At 38.1% G+C, this 22,414-nt stretch overlaps 1 protein-coding gene across 1 annotated transcript in view; it reads right to left on the minus strand.

Moving 5' to 3' along the window:
* The window catches only part of AMPH (amphiphysin), a 119,725-nt gene that overhangs the window by 20,346 nt on the left and 76,965 nt on the right, over window positions 1–22,414 (minus strand). The window contains exons 5-14 of the mRNA XM_021546627.3: window positions 18,642–18,737; window positions 17,284–17,391; window positions 16,800–16,885; window positions 15,131–15,206; window positions 14,196–14,278; window positions 10,934–11,072; window positions 9,292–9,420; window positions 6,390–6,497; window positions 3,703–3,726; window positions 2,565–2,588 (exon numbers count right to left, since the gene is read on the minus strand). Of these exons, the coding sequence (XP_021402302.1) occupies window positions 2,565–2,588; window positions 3,703–3,726; window positions 6,390–6,497; window positions 9,292–9,420; window positions 10,934–11,072; window positions 14,196–14,278; window positions 15,131–15,206; window positions 16,800–16,885; window positions 17,284–17,391; window positions 18,642–18,737 (873 nt within the window). The remainder of the gene's footprint in view (window positions 1–2,564; window positions 2,589–3,702; window positions 3,727–6,389; window positions 6,498–9,291; window positions 9,421–10,933; window positions 11,073–14,195; window positions 14,279–15,130; window positions 15,207–16,799; window positions 16,886–17,283; window positions 17,392–18,641; window positions 18,738–22,414) is intronic.

Raw genomic sequence — 22,414 nt, forward strand, 5'->3', positions numbered from 1 at the left:
TATTTTTCAAAATAAATGTAGGCCAGACATAAAAAAAAAAGGAACAAAAAAGAAAAAAAGAGAGGAAAAAAATGAAGGGTAAGGCAGCAATAAATTTTTACAACAGTGGTATTTGATAACAAACATCACAGGCTTAAAGAAAATGACAAAAAGAAAAAGCAGAGTACCTTAAATATTTAAAATAACCAATAATTAAAAAAAAGACCAGGTACATTTAAGGATCTACAGATAAAACACAAAAGCTGCCAGACACAACGTGTCTTCACAGTTCAATGCTGCATTCACCATATTGAAATGCATTTTTGTCAGCCTGCTTGAAGGGCTGAAGGGTACCACACCATGAAGAGTTGCATGGCAATTTTTCAAAAAAAGAATAGCATGGACTTAGGAAGGGCAGTAGGAAACACACAAATGGAATGTTTTTAAAGAACAAGCTTATGCATGGCCTAAGGAACTCTTTGTCTAGACTACGCTACACACTGGGGTAGGTACCTCTTCTTTATCAGCCTCAATTTCCTGGTACAACAATCCATATCTCCGGTTAGCAATTTCATCTTCAGATAAATCTGAGTTGTTGGTCTCATTGTCTTTAGGACTAGTTGAACTCTCGGTGCTAGCATTTCTGGAATTTCCCATTTGAAACAGAGACAAGGGTCTAGCTATCTCCCTGCTCGGTCCAGGATTGCTAATGCTTGCCTGCTCCCCAGGCAAACCTTGTTTTACTAGTGTTTCCTGAATTATGTGGCCTGTGCTTGCACCTACTTCCCCCCAGGTATTATCAGTAGTTTCTAGGTCTTCTGTAGACCATTTATTACTAATGCCTAACCAAACATTTTCCATGTCACCTTCCTCTGAGTTCTGCTGCTTGGAGAAAAAGGGCCAATTATCCAGTCCATTGGCTTGGCTATCAGACAGACTAGAAAAACCCCAGGAATCATTAGTAACTGTTGGATCCCAGTTTGCCAGCCAGGGCTCTGTTTCCAAGGCTTCAGGGACACCACTGCTAATCACTTCAGGGACTGCTGTTGCTGTCCTACCTGTCACTTGGTTATCTGCATTATCTAGGCAAGGATTATCACAGCTTGTGCTAGCAGCATCAGCTGCCTTGGGCAGCAATGCCCACTGTTTTTCAGCAGCAGATTGACCTTCAGTACCAGTACTACCATTTGGGAGGTGGCTGATGCTATTATCTTCGGTTCCTTTACCAGACTCTTCCACACTCAATAATTCAGCACCACATAGATCACTTCCAGAATCTGAAGGGTACTTTACTGTGTGGTCAGTTATCTCTAGGTCAACATGTGCCCTCATGTTTACACACTCCATGGATGTACTCTGTGCAGTACCACTGTCAGTTTGATCTAAGGCCTCCTCAAATGTATTTTCATGGTGCTCATCCCAGATACCAGGGACTCTCTCAGGTTCAGAGCCAGTGCTTTCTATAGTCTTACAGTTGTATGCCCCTATTTTGTCCCCACTTTTCAGCCCTGTGCTCAACGATGGTATTTCTCTATCTGTCTCCTCAAGGACATTGACCTGTTTGAATTCTTCTTCTGTAGAGTTTTCTAGGGTAGCACCACCAGCTCTCCCAGTATCCCCATAATTATCTTCAAACTCATGTAAATTTTCTACCTCTGAGCTGGCTAAAATTTCAAGATCTGATTTTGCTAAACTGTTATGAAATTCTGCCTCACTGTTTCCTTTGGTTTCAAAACCTTGCTCTTCCAGTTCCTCTGTACCTTCTACCTCCTTATAGTTAGCTCCAGTCTCTACCTTTTCACTTGGCTTGACACCTGCCCACTCGTCTTCCTCACGCTCTTCCTCTGCCTTTTGCACATCACATGGGAGAGGTTCATCCAACAAGCTATCAGTTCCCAGGATAGGTGCCTCAAAACTGGTTACGTTCTCTAAAGGCTGATTGGTCACCACATCTTTCCACACGACACTTTTGGCATCCAACTGGTCCTCCAGTGAAGTCCTCTGGTTTTCGCTTACAGAAGCTGACCCTGATGGAGCATCCTCCTGCTCACCTACTGCAGGCCAAACATTAGCAGGCAGAGTACCCGTGGATTCGCTTGAGGTTTGCTCTGCACTGGGGAAAAGCAAAGAACTGCCTCCAGTAATTTCCTGGCTGATACTGGGTGTGCTAACATCTAGGCCCCAGTTGAGTGAACCTAGATCAGTTTGAGATCTGTTAATATCTTCTGATGACACACTGTTTGGGGTTTCCTCCATGATCAGGTTACACAGGGAAAGACTTTTTGAAGAATCAGGCTTTAAGCAGACAGAAAAGCAAAGAAAAAACACAAGATGAAATAGATAAAGGCGGACTTGATGAGAAAACACAACATTTATCTTTTACAAGAGCAATTTTAATCTAAAGAATGAAGTGACTACATTAAGCAATTTTAGGAAAAGCTATGTGATTTGCAACATCTGAAGGCAATAAATTGTAATGCAAAAAAGCAGCACTGATACACAAAGCCAGAAAACTATGCCTATTACACCACAGCGATTAAAGAAGTCTCTAAAGTGCTTGTGATTTTGGGAGGAAGTTTGCTTACCGGCTGCACCAATTCGCTGCTTGTCTGTATAGAATGAAGTCATACACATAAAAAACAGAAAGGAAGAATGTTATTTACTTTGATACAGCAGCAGTTCATTAATTAGCAGCTCTCTAACCAGCTGCAGTTACCAAATCAGAGTGGGGAAGGAGTAGCAGATCCTTTCCCACCACTCCACCCAAGACTAATTCCAGGCCTGTGAATTTCAAACCTCTGAATTACATTACAAAATAAGTTCTTTATGTATGTTGAATATTGATCACCTCTTGCTTTCCCCTGTGAGTCACCGACATTTTTATTTCAAATGTTTAGCTATGAAGTATGGGTTATTTCATGTGGTCCAGATATTTGCAGCCTTGAAATTTTGGCTAGCCTACATACATGAGTGTTATTATCAAGCTTTATTTAACCTCACTCAATATAAGGGCATACGCATTTAATATACATTCTATGTAGAATGTGAAAAAAACTGTGCTGTGAATCTGAATACATGACAAGCATTCACAGATTTCTGTGCTGGGTGAAGCTACAAAAGGTCAAACATTAAGATATCAGGCTCCATATCAAGTCAACCCAGCTAACTCCATTACATACAGTCAAAAGAAAGCTCACAAAAATGGGTTGTTTTCTTCCTGCAGATCATTTTATCTGATTTGGCACCAGGAGGAAGAAGGAAGGCGTTTGCTATAGTGGCGTTTGCTTTTGTGAATAACTCCAGTTCACTGTATTGCCCATAAAGACAAGCTGAATTCTGTCTTTACTCCTAATTTTGAGAAAACAGTTGTCCATTGGGTTAATGGGCACCTTCAGGTATTTAAAATAAGTGACTTATATCCATTATTACCTTTTAATAGGTGTACTTTGGGCATATTAAAAGCAACATGCTTAGCTGTAGTGATTGTGAATCTTTTAGCCTAGATTTCTGACATCATTTAGGTTTTGTAGGCTAAGCAACAGAGATTATTTTTTGTTATTGTTAGTTTTAAAAGATACCCAGTGGCTTCATATTCATATACTTGAAATAATTTTTTGATGGTCTGTGAATTCTTAATCTCGACTTTTGGTAAAAGAATTGTAAATCTGAGTTTAAGTTACAAAATCAGAGGCATAGAAATACTGTTATGTATGTCAGGCTTACCGTCCATAGATCCCATGGCAATGTCTGGAAAAAGTAGTGAAAAAGAGAGCTTGTCAGAAAAATACCATTCCTGTACTGTATGTCCAACATGCTACATAACAATGCCCATTAAATAAGAAGAGAGAACTTATTTATATGCATGCTTATAGTACATACATACTTTATATATTAGCACATGTCCACGTGTGTATGTCTCTGTATGTACCTGCATAATACTTTTGGTTATAAAGGATGGGAAGAATGCAATGCATTTTGGTATTTCCCACTTCAAAGTAGTTGTTGCTTTTCAGCAAACTCACATGGCTGTATGCATGAGTAATGGCCAGGTTCAGAACTGGGGACTGAGTGACTTTCAAAGGTATACGAGCCTCTGTGAGGTGTCAGCTTTAAAGACCTTACAAAGTTGGGGCTCTCTAGCCAGTTAAAAATGACACAGCTATCCACTGAGAATAAGTGGGCTTCCTCACAACACTGATACTAGAAAGGAAAATGGCATACTATTTGGGAAAGGAAATAAGAAAGTTGACCAATATTTTCTTTTTCTTGTCCAGCCTGTTAATAAATGCTAGTGAACTCCTAACAGAAGAGCTAAACAGACAAATTAATGAAAAGCAGCAGACTTCATGCCAAATATTTAGAGCCTACCACATGAGAGGGAACTCTGCTGGTTCATATCAAAAGAGAACAGAACCCAACAGGTCTAGAAAGGTCCCTACTAATGCAGCCATATAAACAGCAAAGCAATTGAAGGAAGGACAGACCAGGGCTCACCTACTGTGGTGGGATCACCCTGGCAGAGCAGTGGAGGGAGGGAATTTATTAAATTAACAACAGACAAGTAATGCCAGGCCTTCCAAGGCATCATGCACAGGTGACTACTCCTGTCTTCACATCACTACTTCACCTGTTTGCTGAATGGAAAGTACCCATGACTGCAGCAAGAACTATACACATATGGAAATACCATTTAAGTCTCTCTTCTTAATCTCCCTGCAAGCACAGGGCTCTGCAGCCACAGGTTTCATTCTCTCTATACTGTCATAGTAATGACCCTGTCAACTCCAGTGAGAAAAAGACCCAGGCTGCAGGGCTGTCTTCCCTCCTAAAATCACGGTGTTCTGACTAATCCACAGCTCTTGTAGATGTGGGCCATCCTTTCTCATATGTCTTTGTTCTGCAGAAAGGTGAAAGGAGTGAGTAAAGGTGGTCAGTGAATGCTTCCTATGCCCCTAAATGAAAAGTTACTATGTAACTTTTTTAACACAAATTTTCTACACAGGATTATATTCTGTATTTAATGGTATAGTTGAATATAAAATAACATCTTCACTAAAGTAATAAACTTTTCTACAATCTGTACAATATGATATCAGAACAAATATGTTTTGTCATAAAAGTTAAGTATCTTTTGTTTAATGATTCTACTGCTCTAATCAGCATTTTTACAAAACAAGATGAAAGAATAGTTAGCAAAATCCAGCTTAGTCTTTTCTGTCACTGCTGAATTCTATTGAATGGCATTTGCCTTCCACTTCCTTTTCTCTGTTTAGAGGGAGAAAAAACATAACAAGTAAAATGCACAAAGCTTCTGCTAGAATGGAACACTTCTCATAGGAAATCTCAATGAGAAAATTCAGCTAATGTTCAGAGTGTTGACAGTGTATCATTTTTATGACAGCACATACCCTGTCAAAGATCAATATAGATCTCATTACATAACTAGGGCTTCACACTGAATAAGAAATTAATTAACTGAGGTAGAGATCAGCAGAGAATCAGGACCATCTCAGCCTTAAAGCTTCTTGTCCCAGCGCTGCATTTCTGAACAGCTGATAAGTCTTTTGATGTCTCACAGAACAAGCCAGAATAATGATAACTCTTGCTAACAGTGTATTAACAATGCTTCTTTGTGTACAAAACAGGGATACAGACATGCTGGCCACAAGATCTTCCCTACTTTGCTACCTGCCCTATGGGTAGTGAGGGTAAATTCTAGATTTTAAAATAGCATGTCCTGTAGGATAAACCAATGAATATCAGCAACTTGATATATTAGCATTTTCTTTTTTTTTTTAGTTTTCATATTTTTTTTTCATATTGCTGCAAAAAACCACCATTACAAATATTAATATTAAATGCAGACTTTCAATAACACAACATTCTACAAGAAAGCACCCTATTCCATACTCTAATTTTCCTTGAGGTTAGGTCTAAAATAGATTAGTAGCAAAATCACTCAGATCATACCACTGATTGATACAGAAACTCCATCACAGTAAAGCAACTGCACACTGACTCCAGGAGACCTAGGTCCCCTAAGGCATCTTTCCAGACATGAAGAATCAAAGGTCAGAAAAGTTGTCAGAAAAACAAGCACTGGAGAATAATAATATTTACACTAAGAGTTATTCTAACGATGGAAAATAACAGCTTGCTAAAGTCAAGGCCAAGGTACCAGTAACCATTCTCATTAGCAGACATCTCATTTTACCACCTAACGATTTCCTCTCCCTTCCAATACATCATCAAGTACATGGCTACTGATGAGGAAGACAGAAGGCTGACTTGTGCTTCTCAGGAAGATAAGGTTTTTCAGATACTTCTTGTTAATACATGAGGCAAACCTTTTCTACCAAACAGAGTATATTGCATTCATATGCTTTGACTATGTCAAGGTGAAGAGATACCTGAGACATGGGTGAATGACTAACTCCTGTTGATACAGCTTCTGGCTTGAAAGGGTCGAAGTCCAAATCCAGTAATGATTCCTCTTTCTTAGCTTCAGGTACTTCATTCTTTTAGAAGAGAAATACAGCTCTTGAAAAACTTATCTTTTAAAAACTGACCTGAGCAGTAGAATATTAAAATAATCAAGAAAAAAAACAGAACATCCCACAGATTTACTAGCTGTGATGCACACCAGAAGGGGCAGAAACTCTAAAGATTTTCTTGAGCTTTAGTACAAGTTTTACTTTTATGAGATTCACTCTTATGATGTCTTTGGTTTCTCTGTAGTAGAGCTTTGTCTTTTCAGGCTAAAGAGTCACAGCCCTATGAAAGAAGTGTTGAGTGTGCATCACATGATGGTGAAGGCCCTTTTAAAGTGCTTTGTGACATACATCAAAGTTACAAACTACATAAATTAACACCCAATGTCCATACATTCTAGTAAGTTAGTCTCTCCCCAAACACAAACATTAGTAAAAGGCCAATACAGAAGGATCTAAACACATTTGAATTAAGTTTTAATTCTTAACATGTATACCAATTTACAATTAATACTGTCTTTAGCTCTAAACTTTAGCAAACATCTGATAGTAGGGCACCGGAAGGTTGCCCAGTAAGATTGCACACTAGAAGGCTGCCAAGTAAGGTTGCCCAGAGTAGTCATGGATGTTCCATCCCTAAAAGTGTTCAAAGCCAGGATGGATGGGACTGTGAGCAACCTGGTCTAGTGAGAGCTATCCCTGTCCATGGCAGGGATCTTTGGGATAGATGCTCTTTAAGGTCTCTTTCAACCAAAACCATGTTATGATTCTATGATATGCTCTTCTTAAACCAGATTATATGGTAGAGTCTTTTTGCTTTGCAATTAATAAATTACACAAGGCTTCTGAGGTCACTATAAAAATATACACACATATATATGTTCAATGGGCTACAGGTCTTTTTTGCTATAAATTAACCTGAGAAAACTATTAGTGTGTTTCAACATAAAATTCTAATTAGTGTGAAACTATAGCTGAGATTTAATTATCATTAATTGTAAATAATCCAGGCAAGCTTCTTGGTCTTGCTAACAAGTACTGCCTGCTTCTAGTTGTTCAATGAAACGGTGAGAGAGGTTGTAAGACTGAGCAAGTTTACTGCAATGTAGCATGTATAAATCCAGTAAAACTAGATAATAATAATAATGATGATAAAAATTATAGTAAAATAAATGAGCAAAGATTTCCGTTATTAAAACATTTAAGAGTAGAAACGTTCCAAATTACTGTCACTATTGGTAAACAGATGTTCAAAGTTAGGTAATTAATGGTTTCCATTATGCCACAAAATACCTTAACTCTCTGTGTCACCTGCAAACATGGTCAAAAGAGCTCCTCAGCTGCCATTCTAGGGATGACAGAGTGGCCTAGAATTCTTCAGTCTAGGTGCTAGGGGTGATGTGAGAAGGGGTGATGTCTCTACCAGTGTGAGAGGCCTCAGAGGTTTGGCTACTCCCTGATTCTTCAGGGAGACAGCAAAGTACTTCGCAGCAAAGTTGATAGGGGCAAATATAAAATAAAGAAGTGGTGCTGCTCCATGCAGCACAGGGTCCAGCTGGGGACCTTCTTAGATTCTGGTAGTGTGACTGTGAAAAATGTACACATGCTGAAAGACTGAATAAATTTGTGGCAAAGCAGTCTGCTGAGGCTTACTAAATAGGTAGAAATGATGTTGAGGAAGCCCCAGAGCAGCAAATGAATGGAGGCTAAGAGACTCTAGTAGAAGAGGGTGTCAGAAGTACCAACACTGCTTTCCTTGATTTATCTTCTTTCTTTGGCCTTCTGGCATCACTGCTGATGAGAGATAGCCGGTCTGATACACTGAAGCCAGTGTTACAGTCTCACACTTTAAAAAGTCAAATCCATCGCTCCCACCAGTAACCAATATTATGTTCATTCTCTGTTGCCTTCCATCGAGTGTATTTAGATTTCATCAACACATGATCTTGAGGCACTAATACTTGTATGGTCATACAACTTGATGAAATAACAGCATTTGCTGCCATATAATCAGAATTGGATGGAGACATAAAATTATTTCCTTTCACTGAGGTTTGAGAATGAAGTTGCTACCTTTGGGGACGGAATCAAATTAACAGGAGTCTTACTTAGGCCATAGACTAGACAAGGTATTGGAAGTGACAGGGTACTGATCACTGATAGCAAAAGTAACCTGTGCCCCTCAGACCAAAATGAAGTGAAAACTCAACTTTAGTGACAAAGACCCAAATAAACATACTGAGTACCTAAGATACCACATTAAAGGGAGATGCAGGAGAAAGAGCAACCTCAGAAAATCCTTCAGTAAGGGACAAATCTATGACAAGAAGGCTCATGCTCCTAGAGTAATTAATACCTATGAAGTCAGGGTACAGTAATGCAAAAGATCTGCCATCTCCCTTCAGAAAGAGTGCCTACCAGCACCTGCATTCTGGGAGTAGCCTTTAATTTTTTAATTGCATGGAGACTTAATTATAAATAGATTATCTTAGATCAACTCTCAGCATGTAATGCAACCTTGATGCATTTAAATCTCAAACATGACTGTATCACAGTATTTTCAGTCACACCTCCCAGGAAATTGCTCTTTTTTTCAATATATTAGTAGTGTTAGCCCTTTTGAGTGATTATGTGTGACCTATTCAAAGGCAAAACACCATATGTGTAACTCTTTCAAGATAACAGAAAGTAATAATTGTGCCTCTGCCTTGTACCTTCACCCTCCTCCTCCCTCCCCATGAAGATCAGCCCCCAGGGCACTATCTTGGAGAACTTAGGGTGATTACACAGTTGGACCTCTAAACAATTCACTAAAGCTTACCTGTGATGGGGTTGTCACATTGATTTCTGGGACAAAGTTGTCATCAAATAAGTTAATGATGTTCTCCTGTTGCAACTCCTTTGTGGGTGTGAGTTTAGGCAGTGGTGGGACTGGCGGACCTTTCCTCAGCTAGGCAGACAGCAAAAATGTCACAGACTAATTCACGGATAAAAGAAAATCTTTAAGCTAGACCTAAGCAAATTGTCTTAGATTTTTACTTTGGCTGTTTCACCCCAAATAAGCCTTGGGAATAAGCCATGTGTTGAATGGAACTGTTCAGCTGCTTACCACCAAGTACTTGGAAATAAATACTATGGGAAGAGCAGAACAACCCTATGTTTCAAAGTCATTAAAACTCAAGGTTTCAGATTTGATACAAAACAACTCTTGGTCGGTTTTTTTTTTCTGCTGCGACAGGCACACAGCGCAAAACACTAGCTCTTCTATGCAGCCCACAACTGGAAGGGTGATACTGCACAGAAACAATGCCTCTGCAGCTTTTTGGCTTCTTGAGTTCATTTGTGTTTACCTTTGGCATTTTGTCACTGCCCACCTGCTACTAGCCTTAGAGTGTACTTGATGCTAAAACCATATAATCTCTGGGACCTACAGCACTTCAAAGGTGCTTAATTCACTATATTCCTCCTGCTCTCCAGAGATTCACATAACTATGACAAACTAATTGCTTGGAATAATACCAAATAGTATTGGATAATTTTTAAATCTATCAAAAACCCAAGAAAATAAATACATTTAGAAAATCATCAGGTGGTATAGTGATCTAACACCATTGGCACCAATGAGGCTGAATCCTACCAGGTGAATATTCAGGCAGTGAGTTGTCACATTTTGGGAGACCAGAGAAAATAAGCATGCTTACTAGATAAAAAATTAATTTTCTTCTGATGTGCAGACAGCATAGAAACAGCAATCAGCACATAAGCTATCCCAATTCCAAAAACATCCAGAATATCAACACAAGTCTTTGATATGCACATGAAGCATCATGTACAACTCATGCTACAGACAGAGCTGATGAATGAAATCAATTCTTATTCTACCAATACGAGTGAGAATATAAATTACTCCCTTGATTATAAGTGTCAAACTTCCCAGTGTTGAGAACAACCAATAAGACTTTAATGATCAGTAACTTGCTAATTACTGCAGTATTTCAGCTAGCTTTATTTTTCTCTGTTTTAGAGATTGGCCAGATCAGTGATACTCACTGGCTAATTTTTCCCAAAGTAAGCATAAATTTGAAGATGAATGAAGAGCAGAAATATATAATGTACAAAAATTCATAAGGAGGTTTCTAAATAGGCTTTTCAAACTACCATTGCTGGTATATGTCCCTTTAGAGACAGCAACTTTTCAAGAAATGTTTTGCTTTCTCACTGCAAGCCCCACCAATTCACCAGGCACCCAACATTTTCTTCATTTTCCTAATATAAAAACCATTTTCTTCTATTCATGTTGTGACACAGGGATGAACAACTGATGAACAGAACAGACTGCAACAGAACCAGTAGCCTCCCTGCCACTAGTCAGTCACAGCCTAATGAAAAATCCACCACGTACATCATCTCAGCTATCTATCACTGCACAACAGGTCAGGTCCCTCTGCTAGGCATCTCCTTACCTGTGTAGGTGACTTGGGTCGGGCTGGTGCCGGAGACGCTGGTGCCAGCATATGATTGGGACTAGCAGTAGGGCTAGGTAGGGGAGAGGCCTCCTCTGGTGGTGATGGTGTTTTTGCAAAGCGGAGTGGACCTGAATCACTAGACAGAAGCAAAGGCATGGCAAGGACATATATATCTTGCTGACTTGTTACCTTGAAAATCACATGCAACATCTGATGCATCCTTGATATAATGTCAGTGACCAAAAAGAGAGTACACACTAGAGATGTACAAAGCCATTATATAGTGACTAAAACTACAATTGCAATTAAAACCAATTAAAATTCAGTGTCTAAGGAAGCTTTAATTTTGAATGATCTTGATTTTTGGAACATCTGTTTACCTGATCATTGTAACTTGAAGAAAACAAGAATACTTGCATTTCTTCAGATTCTATACTTGAAATACCATTTCACTTATAAATTGATAACTATTTTATAAATTTATAACTATTATAAAATGTGAAATGCATTTACTCTCTTCATTTCACATGTTTCTCAGAATAGAACACTCTGAAGATGAAAAAACCCACAGGAAGGCATAACAATGAATACTGCAAATAATTTTAAAACTCAGCAACTCCAGAAAGGTTTCAATAAAGCAAAACACAGCCAAGATTATTATAAAAGTATCACTATTTGGAAGGACAAATCACAACAATTATAAACAAGCAGCAGTCTAGCGACTTCAACAGAGCTCTGCCGATACTAAGAAAAGATCTGATGAAGTCGTAGAAAGCATATGCCCTTCCCATGAAAGGACCTGGTGCAAACACTGAGAAAATATTCAGCTAAATATGCTGAAAGCTTACAACAAAGGAGGCTATGAACTACAGTACTCAACAACCACAGTATTCAGTAGAAGCGACTCCTACACATCCTCAGGGAGAGCAGAAGCACTACCTGACTGAGACCACAGCATAAACATGATCCTAATGCTAACACAAGAAAAACTGTTCTTTGGAAGGACAAACTTAGCTCACACTCACCACCTCTTTCTGTGGAAATATTAAAAAAGAAAAAATAAGCAGTCATTAAGAAATTTATGTTCCAGGGTACAATATTTCCCTTCAGGACAGAGAATTAGGTACCACACAAGTTCTTAAGATATTTCTTTTTATGCAGTTATTTAAAAGAAAGATCAGATATTGTACTTGTCTAGTATCCACTTCTCATGCATGTAAAATGGAAAGCTGTTTTATCTCATGAAGCCTCACTTATGAGTCTTTTAGAGTATCATCACTAATACAGGAAGTCAAAATCTATCCAGATATTCACACAAGACTCTGCAAACAGGACAGCAAAAGACAGTAACAAAGTAACTGAAAAAAGGGATTTTTAGAAAGCTTTTTTAAAGTAAGCTCACACTACATTAAATGACACTAGTATTTTGCAGCAAACATAACTTTGTTTCATAATTTTTTTCTCCCAATGATGGAACAAATAATTCAGTGGGAACAAGCATGTGCATGTTGGACATGGTCTGAAAGACACAGGTGGACAAAATACCTGTTGTTTACAAAATGTGCTTGCAATCTTACAGCACTACATTATTTTACATCACATAAAAGTGTTTTACAAATCCTTTATGGGAACATAGTCCATGTGAGTCCATTCTAAATGGGCCAAAGTTAACAGCTCCGAAGACAATATGTAATATGGATTATCACTGAAATAATCTAAAATACAAATCCTAGTGATGTGCTTAAAAAGTAGTTCTGAAAAAATTTCAGATTTCATTCTTTGTTCTTTGTTCTTCCAAAGTGAGATTAAAACAAATGAGAAATATCTTCCATCTTTTTGAGGCAGATGTTAGGTTGTTTGGTTAGCCTTAATCTACCTCCATCTTGAAGGCAAATTAGCAGCAACTACATGAGGAACCACTTTAATTTTTATTTATTCCTCAACACTATCTGGCTTTTGTCTTATAAACCAATTTCCTGACATTGGGTGGAAAACTTCTACATGGGCTGAGTCCTAACATGTGAAGGAAGTGGCTAGCACACATGAGGGAGTAGAGACCGCTGAAATTACAGTCCCTAAGTAGGCAACCCCTTTAGAGGATGGAGACTTCGCCTGACAGACAATCAGGGCAGACAAATCTCCCACGACTGGGCTGCAAGAGGCTGCAGACTGGGAAAGCCCTTCTGTCCAGGGCAATCCTCTGTCACAGTTTCTGAGCCGAGGGGCTCGTCTGGAGTTTTGCCTCGGCCGGCCTCTGCCCCCTGCGGTCCTTCTTCCCTGACTGTCTGCCCTGTCCTCATCTGTTCCATCTACTCTTCTAAGCTTCACTGCTTCATAGGTCTCAGATATAATATTTGCCTCGTTTGTGGTTGATTGTGTTCAATAAATCCATTAAAAAGAATCCCCTGCGGTTTCCCTTAGAATGGGATGTGAAAAGCTATATAACACTGTTCAGATTGCTTCTGACTAGTTTGGATTAAATGGAAATTCAGGCTTTATATAGTAACTCTAAATATCATTGTGTCTTTATAAGTCTCACTGTTTTACATTTCAACCTTTTCTACACATCAATATTAGAAATAAAATTATGGCAGAAAGGCTACATTTGTTGAAAGTGAAAAATCAGAAATACTGTACTGGCATCCACTGACCTTTAGAAAGCACCATCTGATTTTAAACTCCCTTTGGTTTTGCACTTTAAAAAAAGATTTTGCTTGAAAGTCTTTAAAAATATGATATTTTGTGATATTCTCTTTATTTCAGCTTTTTTTGCTTTATGATGTACCCTCAGATCTTTACTTTTCTGCGTAAGTAGAAGAGATAAAAGCTGACATACAAAGTTTGGGATTCTGACTTAATAATAAGGGCTAAAACATATCTCAATATTTCAAGGCTTTAAACAAGTTATGAGAGTTATGAACACAGCTGTAAACTAAGCATCTAAGAATAAATGAGCTACACTCTTAGTTGGTGCAAATTGATGCAACAGTCTACAATGAACTTGGATAAACTGAAATTGCCTTCATTCTTTTTTTTGTTTTTGAAAAGACTTTCTAGAAAAATAATCAGTGAAGAAGGAAATTTTTCATATTTACTCCTGTTGAGAAGAACCTAATCCCAGATACCTTCATCTACCATCCTGAACAAATAATGCCTGTTACCATGTGTAGGTGTTACACATGGTATAGGTGATTACTACATATGCTGAAACCCACAAAGCCTACAGCAATGCAATTCATTAAAAAGGCAATAAATTCACCTTGGTGCCCCTTGAATGGTGAAGGCCTTGTCTGCATGCTGATCCCCCAGCTTTGTCATCACTTCATATAGTTTGTGACATAACTGTGAAAACAAAACAGTTGCCTTAGTTTATATGAATAACTATAGTAATGATTAAAAAGATAAATCTGGTTTGATAAATGATAACTCGATAACTTTATGTTACAGTATAAAACCTTCCAAAAGTTCTCAGTGCCATGTATAGCAAAAGCCTAATCAGAAACCCATCAAAATCCATAGAACCGAAGATAATAGCAGTTCTTAAAAAACATGAGTTGTTTTTTAGAGAACAAGTTCATAAGTATGGCTGACTGCTATGTAAGCTCTGACGAAGGAGGTCATCTGAAGTTTAAAGCAACATGGGCAGCCAAGAAGATCTGTGTTTTCCCCTGAAAAATCTAATCAAATTTTCAGAGCTTTGGTAAAGTGAGTTTTAAAAAAAATGTTGGTTCCCGTTTGATATAGATGATACGCTACTATTTAGCCAGGTACGTTCAAAAGATCCTCAGTGAAACTGCTTGATTTGCCTAACAGCCACAAATAAAATATTGCATTGCTGACAATGCAATATCAGACTTGAAGGGAATATCTGACATGTTTCTTTTCTACTGATTAAAGCAGAGAGGTGCTTAACAACTGGACACAGCAAAAATACTGATAGAAACAGTAAATTATCAAAGGAGAAAGTGAATTTAGTGCTACAACTGATAATGTGCTGCAATCCAAAATTGTAGGGGCTGCTCCTTCCTTAAGGAGAGAACGAATATGGCAAGTAGAAATGAAATATTATGATTATAGCACAAATCTGGATCTATGGCAAATTCTCATGTATGCCTCTGCTAGATTTTTACTATAAGGTATTTTTTATCTGTCATGCATATCATAATCCATTATACATGAGATAGTTTTACTCACTAAAGCTATTTCCTTGTGAAACTTGGCTTCAAGGCTGGATACATTTTTGAAGGTGTTCACATAGAAGCCAATTCGTCTACGAAGGATGGCAAAAAGAAAGGAAAAACAGAATAAAAGGTATGTGTGGGAGGGGCACAAAGGCAGATTAATTAACTGTTTTCTGGACTACAAACAATATTCTTGACTATTACTCTCAGCAAAGCAAATGACGAAATATCAAAATTTCAAACTAATTTGTTCGTGATTATTTCCATTAGTGTTAATATATGTATTTCACACCATTCATTCAACCAAGTTTAGACTACTTCACATCAGATGTCTTCAATTTTTTTAAAGAAGAGTGGAAAAGGATGGTCTCAACTACGGCACAAGCACAGGGAAGGCAAGATGCTCTGGGCTTCCCTCTCCTGCCAGACAGCACACGAGCATTTCTTGAAAGGAGAAAGGTACCATTCCAGCACTGTGAGCCCCTGTGCCCAAATCTTATCACAGCATCAAGGTGATGCAGTTGCATCGTGGGTCAGCTTTAATGTATACAGCTCAGTACAGCCCAAGCTTTGAAACACATGCACAAGAATATAAAAGAAAATAATTTAATATAGACTAGACATTTCTGTGCATGTAGTCAAGAATGTGCTTACTTGGGGTGAATTATTACATACTTATCCATTTCAAAAGTAGAAGATGTTTTCTTAGGTTTTGTTTTATTCTTTTTCATATTTAAAACTTCTATGTATAATTTCTCCCAATTTTGATTAACAAAAATTATCTTTGAAATAATAATAAGCCTGCAAAATGTCAACTTAATAAACAGCTTTTCCTGAAGAATTTTAATAACTAAAATAAACTACTCTGAAAGCAATTGCTTAGTAAATTATGCGTATTGCTCAAATTAAATTCAACCTTTCCCTGAGACTAGCTACTGCTTTTTATACAAAATTTACTGAAGTAAAAGGGCCCTCATGCTAAGTCATTCATATGCAGTTTTACTTTTAGTAGGCCCATAAAACAAATATCTCTAAGTGCTAAGAAGGTTTACACTGAAATAGGCAGAAACACAGCCAGGAAATCCTCTATTGGTCTGAAATCTAACAGGATTTAATTTAGAAAGCAGAGAAGACAAACAATACTTCACATTTTCACTCCAGATTGTCAGTTGTTAAAGAACTTAACACATTAATGAGACGCTTATTTTTCTACTGCTTTTGCTCTCCCATTCATATTGTCTGCATTTGCTGTATAAACACAATTCATGATTAAACATCTTGACTGAATGACCTATGCCATCAAATCATTTAACATCACAACAGTGCAAAACTATAAAATTTGTCTTCTGGTGTAGTTATAATAAAAAACGACTTATAAGTACACCCAAATCACCACAGACTACTCTGTGCTTTAAGCATAATTATATACTCACAAAATGGAAACCTTTTTGCACCTCAGAATGAAGATACACTAATGAATCTTAAGTGTCAACATACATGGAAAAAATAAGCATAAATACACTTACATTACATATATTTTTGGAGCACTTGCATACGTAAAGGTAATAGATGGAATCTTCAAGAATCCAGCAATCCATTTTCTGTCAGCTCATTAAAATTCCCTGATTCCCTGTCCTTACTCCCCATTTAAGGCCTTGCATACAACATCTCTCTAGGCTTACCGTGACCACAGAGATGGCAACTCTTCTTGCAAGTCAGTGTTAAACTCTTCGAACACTTTCTGTGCCTTTTGAAATTCTTCTTCTGCCTAAACCAAAATGAAACAGATTACTTCTAAAATCACTATGACATAACAAAACCAACATTATTTTTGTACTGTTTTCTTGGTGGGTCTTTTATAATTTTTATTAACAAAGGATGTTACTCAGTCTCACACCATGGAGGCCAATACAGGATTTGCTGTCCCCTCAGTCTCATCAAGAGACTAATGAAATCTTCAAGAGAGCAAATTAGGTCCCAAACAGGACTCAGTGAAAGATGCTGAGCCTGCCTATCACATGAACCAAAGTACTCAATACACATGTATGCTTAGAGATACCATTATTTCTAAGGGAGTAAAAGGAAGATAAATTTTATGCTCTATACAGAAAAAAATACCACCCAATCTCCCCAAGTTGTCTGCCAGCATGTTTCTGATTGCGCTACCTTGGTGATTCTGCCCTCATCTTTTCTTTTTGAGCTCTGCAGGGCTTCTAGATGATGCCTTGCACTGTCGTAGTCCACAAGCTTTCTGCTTCGTTTTGCAATGCGAGTCTGTACAGGGGTAGAAATGAAAGTAAATATGAGAAGCAGTTTTAAAAAAGCCATTTTATTTATGTTGTCAGTTTGGTTTATGACATATTTTTATACTGCCTTCTCTGTTCTTCATATCTGAATTATTATATCACGTAGGAGAAACATGGAAATGTTAAAAATTACAAACTAATCACATTATTTTAAATAAGAAATCAATTTACAAATAATTTGGAAAGGGTTTTCATGGGTATAGGGCTTAGAGTTGAGGTATCAGTGTTACATAAAACTTATCACATTTTCTAGAATCAGTGGACCTGTTAAACTCATGGTAACACTATCTTTTCCCCTTATAGATAGTGTAAAAATTCAGCAATTAATACATTTTTTCTAGAGTTGGAAAAATGTTAATATATACTTCCTTGTATAGTTGTTCTGACATGTACCTAAAATTCTGGAGTTGAAGATATAGATATACTTTGATATTGACTTTACAAATCTATATAATCCACATGCTGAGAGGGCATAATCACACCTCGATTTAGAGTGAGTTTAGGCCTATATATCAGTAATGTTGGTATTCTTAGATTATTTTTTCTTTAGTCCTTGATGTAAATTACAAACGGGATGACTGTGTGTTACCTGCTCAGTTATAAACACTCACAGAAAAAATGCAGTTATGCCCATATAGTCCTATTCAAAGTATCTCCTCTCACCTGCAGTGCTTCTTTATCCTCACACATTTCATTTAGCAGTCATTTTTCTGGACTGTACACTAGATGGGCATGTGCCAGAGGCTAGAATCTGTATAACACTCTCTTGTAATGTATATTACAAAATCTTTTTATAACTAATTAAAAGGCAGGAACCATGGCTTGGTACTCACGAGTGCATCTAGCCGATAACTGAAACTGCTTTCCATGTAATTTGTCTGGCATTAATGTGTTCTAATTGAAGTTGGTTAAAATTATCTCATACCAAAGAAACAGGAGCAGAAAAAAGCATAAAAGTTGCCTCTACAAAGGCTAATTTACTTCCATGTAAATACTACTTCCATACTGCTGCATGAAAAATATTTTTGTTCATTTGGAAAATCAGTCCTGCCTAATGTCAGGAATTTACTTATAGAACAATATATTGTACATTACAGGAGAGCATGATTTTCACCTCCCACCCTTTTTCATTTTTTTTGCTTGTAATCTCATTTTCAATTTATTTTGCAACTCAACAGAACTTTAAAACTTATTCTTTATAGAAAATCATTACTCTACTTTGATATCAGGAAATTGTCCTAGATATGTATCCAGTGTTAACAATGACCCATCCACCAGTTTTTGATGGAAGTCTTCCCAAAGTTCATCACATTTCTGAAAAGGCAGAAAGAAGAAAAATGCACTTAGTAGTTTAATGGCACTCTAAACATAGGAGAAATACAAATATAATTGGCAAAGATTAATCTTTTCAAGTTTTAAAATGTTCTTTATGAAAATGAATCACAGCATAAACATAAAGTGAATGAAAAGGAATACTCTGTTATTGCAAATTTAATTCACAACAAACTAAGATTAAACTTAATAATTAATTTATGTTTTCATTATTTCAAATAGTAAGTGCTATGTGAAAATAAGGATGTCATGGATTCATGATGCTCCTTGGGGTTTCAGGTCCCTGAGGGTCAGTAACACAGAATCTGAACCTGGCGGAGCTCGGACCTCTTGTGTCTAAGTATATTCACTGATGATGAATCTTTCCATTTCATTCTTTTTGTGCCATTAAGGTACATTTGATGGAATAGTGGATGCAGACAAGAACTCTACCTTGTGCTGCTGGAGAACTGGAATGACATATAGGAAACATCTCAACATCAGCTGGCAAAATAAACAAAATCTGCACCCCGCCACTCTCCACTGCCCTGAAGGTACAGTGCTTTTCCTCAGTCCCCTTTGGAGCTGAGGGCTAGTCGCCGGGAGAAACCCACTGTAGTTTTCTGATTTTCATGAACATATTAATGCAGCTCATGTGACAAGGACTCAGTGGGTAAGATTCCTTATTAGAAGCAAATCCTGTTACATAGACATAGTGCTTGAGGTTCCTGGATTCTCCACTGATCAAATCATTAGCACATGTTAAACATCCTGATTCCCCCTTTCTTTGCGCATTTCAAAAATCACTCCCCTTTGATGGGAGGGAGGTTGATAGGTGTAAGCACTGCTCTGCACGGCTGTTATCCTCACTGACAAGACTGGAAAACTGTGACATTATATGCAAGCTGGCTTGTATTGGGCAATTTGTCTAAGAAACCCAGCCGGTTCCATAAACCGGTCCCTGGGTTGACAGATAGGAACCTCAACCGATTACATTCCATCCTAAACTGCAGACATCTCCCTGGTCTGGGAGCTGGGCAGGATCAATGATCAGACCAATGAGCTATCCAGACTGGGTTTTCCAGGCCCCCTTTATAAAGAGGGGTCAAACAATAAACTCTCTCTACTGCCACATGGACATCAGAGTGTGTGTTGACCCTGTCTCTGACCTCAGACCCCACGAAACTCGTGGCCGTCCTGTGTAATAGAAGGCTATTCCAAGTGTTTGTTTTATCATAACCTACTATATGGCATATTATAAATGCTGTGTGATGCCAGCTTTCAGTTAATTCATTTCCTACTCTTAACAGAGTCCCTAATGAATGATTAGAATCTATTAAACATGTTTAAAAGAAATACCAAATTTATAACACAGCATTTAATCGCAGTGGTCTGCAAAGCATCACAGCATTAGCTCAAAGCGAACAACTGCCAGCCTTGTGTGTTTGCCTTTGTATCTTGCTGATACGTACTTTGAACAAATTATAATAATGGAGATTCTGAAAGCTAATGGACTCAAACAACATCGCTGCAGGACTCTTTAAGCCATCATCTTTCCTACCATACAGAATAAGGTCTTTTAAGTGGATCTCTTATGGAATGATCATTTATAACCTAAACTGAACAGACATATAGTTGTTTTTTACTTTAGGCTGAGCTCACAGAATTACAGAATCACAGAATCAACTAGGTTGAAAAGATCTTTGAGATCATCAAGTCTAACTTATGACCTAACACCACCTTATGAATTATAACATGGCACTAAGTGCCACATCCAGTCTTTTCTTAAACACTTCCAGAGATGGTAACACTACCACCTCCCTGGGCAGCTAACCAATGCCAAATCACACCTATGAAAAAATTCTTAATGTCCAGCCTAAACTTCCCCTGACATGGTTTAAAGCTGTGTCCTCTTGTCCTGTTCCTGGTTTCCTAGGAGAAAAGACTGACCCCCACTTGGCTACAACCTCTTTTCAGGCAATTGTAGCGAGTTAAAAGATCTCCCCTGAGCCTCTTTTTCTCCAGGCTAAACAACACAAGCTCCCTCAGCTGCTCCTCATAGGACTTTTGTTCCAGACACTTCACCAGCCTTGTCACCCTTCTCTGGATATGCTCCAGCATCTCAACATCCTTTCTAAATTGAAGGGTCCAGACCTGGACAGAGTAATCAAGTTGTGACCTCTCCAGTGCTGAGACCAGGGGAAGAATCACTTCCCTGTTCTGCTGGCCACACTATTGCTGGTACAGGCCAGGATGCCCTTGGCTTTCTTGGCCACGTGGGCACACTGCTGCTCAGGTTCAGTCTGCCATCAGTCAGTACCCCCAGGTCCCTTTCTGCCTGGCCTCCATCCAGCCTCTCTGTCCCCAGCCTGTAGCGCTGCAGGGGGTTATTGTGGCCAAAGTGCAGGACCTGGCACTTGTCTTGTTAAACCTCGTATCATCAGATTCATCCCATTGATCCAGCCAGGTTGCTCTGCAGAGCTCTCCTACCCTCCAGATTGACACTGGCACCCATCTTGGTGTCATCTGCAAATCTGCTAATAGTAGACTCAATCCCTTCATCCAGATCATCAGTAAAGATCTTAAACAGGACTGGGTCCATACACAGATCCCTGGGGGACACTACCAGTGATGGGTACCAACTGGAGACAGCACCATTCACCACCACTCTCTGAGCCCAGCCATCCAGCCAGTTCTTAACACAGTGAAGTGTGCACTTGTCCAAGCTATGGACAGTTTTTCCAGGATAATTCCATGGGAGATGGTGTCAAAGGTTTTGCTCAGTCCAGGTAGACAACATTGACTGCCTTCACCACATCCACCAGGTGGATATCTTCCCCACCATGTCCAATAAAGAATGGAAGTTTTTCTTGGTCCTTCTTTTGATATTAATATATTTATAAAATAATTTTTTATTATCTTTTATAGAAGTGTCCAGGTTAAATTCTAACTGAGCTTTTGACACTCTAATTGATGCATAAATCTACCTTTGTGATTATGTACCAAAAAATATCAGGAGATTTTATAATATTGCCCATACATCTCTTATTAAGAACACACACCTAGAATTTATCTTTATATCTAACAGAGATTAATAGCTAAATGTTGATGCTTTCATACTCAACTACAAATTATTGAGAGTAAAATCTAATAGTCTACAGATAAAAGATAAGGTATTACAGCAAGATGCAGCATGAGATTTTCCTGCTGTTTAACATAAAACAATATAAAAAACCCTAAATCAATCAAACAAAAAAAATATGTATCTTAAATTAAGCAGTTTGGAATCTGGGTGCTTGTAAAATAAAAACCCTTTGCAGCAGGGAAGTGTAGGAGAACGCAACCATAGAGAAGAAAAGTAATCCATACATGGCACTGTAGTCGGGTTTACTGTTAACTTGCAAACTGAATGCCAGGTGATTAAAAGCTTCATTGACAACCAATTGCACTTTCTTGTCACCACCATCACATTTGCAGACAGACTTCCCCCAGAACTGAGACTCTTTAAGCGGGCAATTCAGAGCATCTAAAGTTAAATTCCTGCTGTGTTGTCTAGAAAAGCCTATTCTTCACTAATCACTGGAAGAAGGTAAAAAATAATAAAAAAAAAATAGTGTCCTGAACTCTAATTTGCCTTTAAATTCCATATTCTTCTCAGAGAGAGGTGAGTGTCTCATAAG

The sequence above is a fragment of the Lonchura striata genome, chromosome 1 (assembly GCF_046129695.1).
Source record: "Lonchura striata isolate bLonStr1 chromosome 1, bLonStr1.mat, whole genome shotgun sequence".
NCBI classification, from domain to species: domain Eukaryota; kingdom Metazoa; phylum Chordata; class Aves; order Passeriformes; family Estrildidae; genus Lonchura; species Lonchura striata.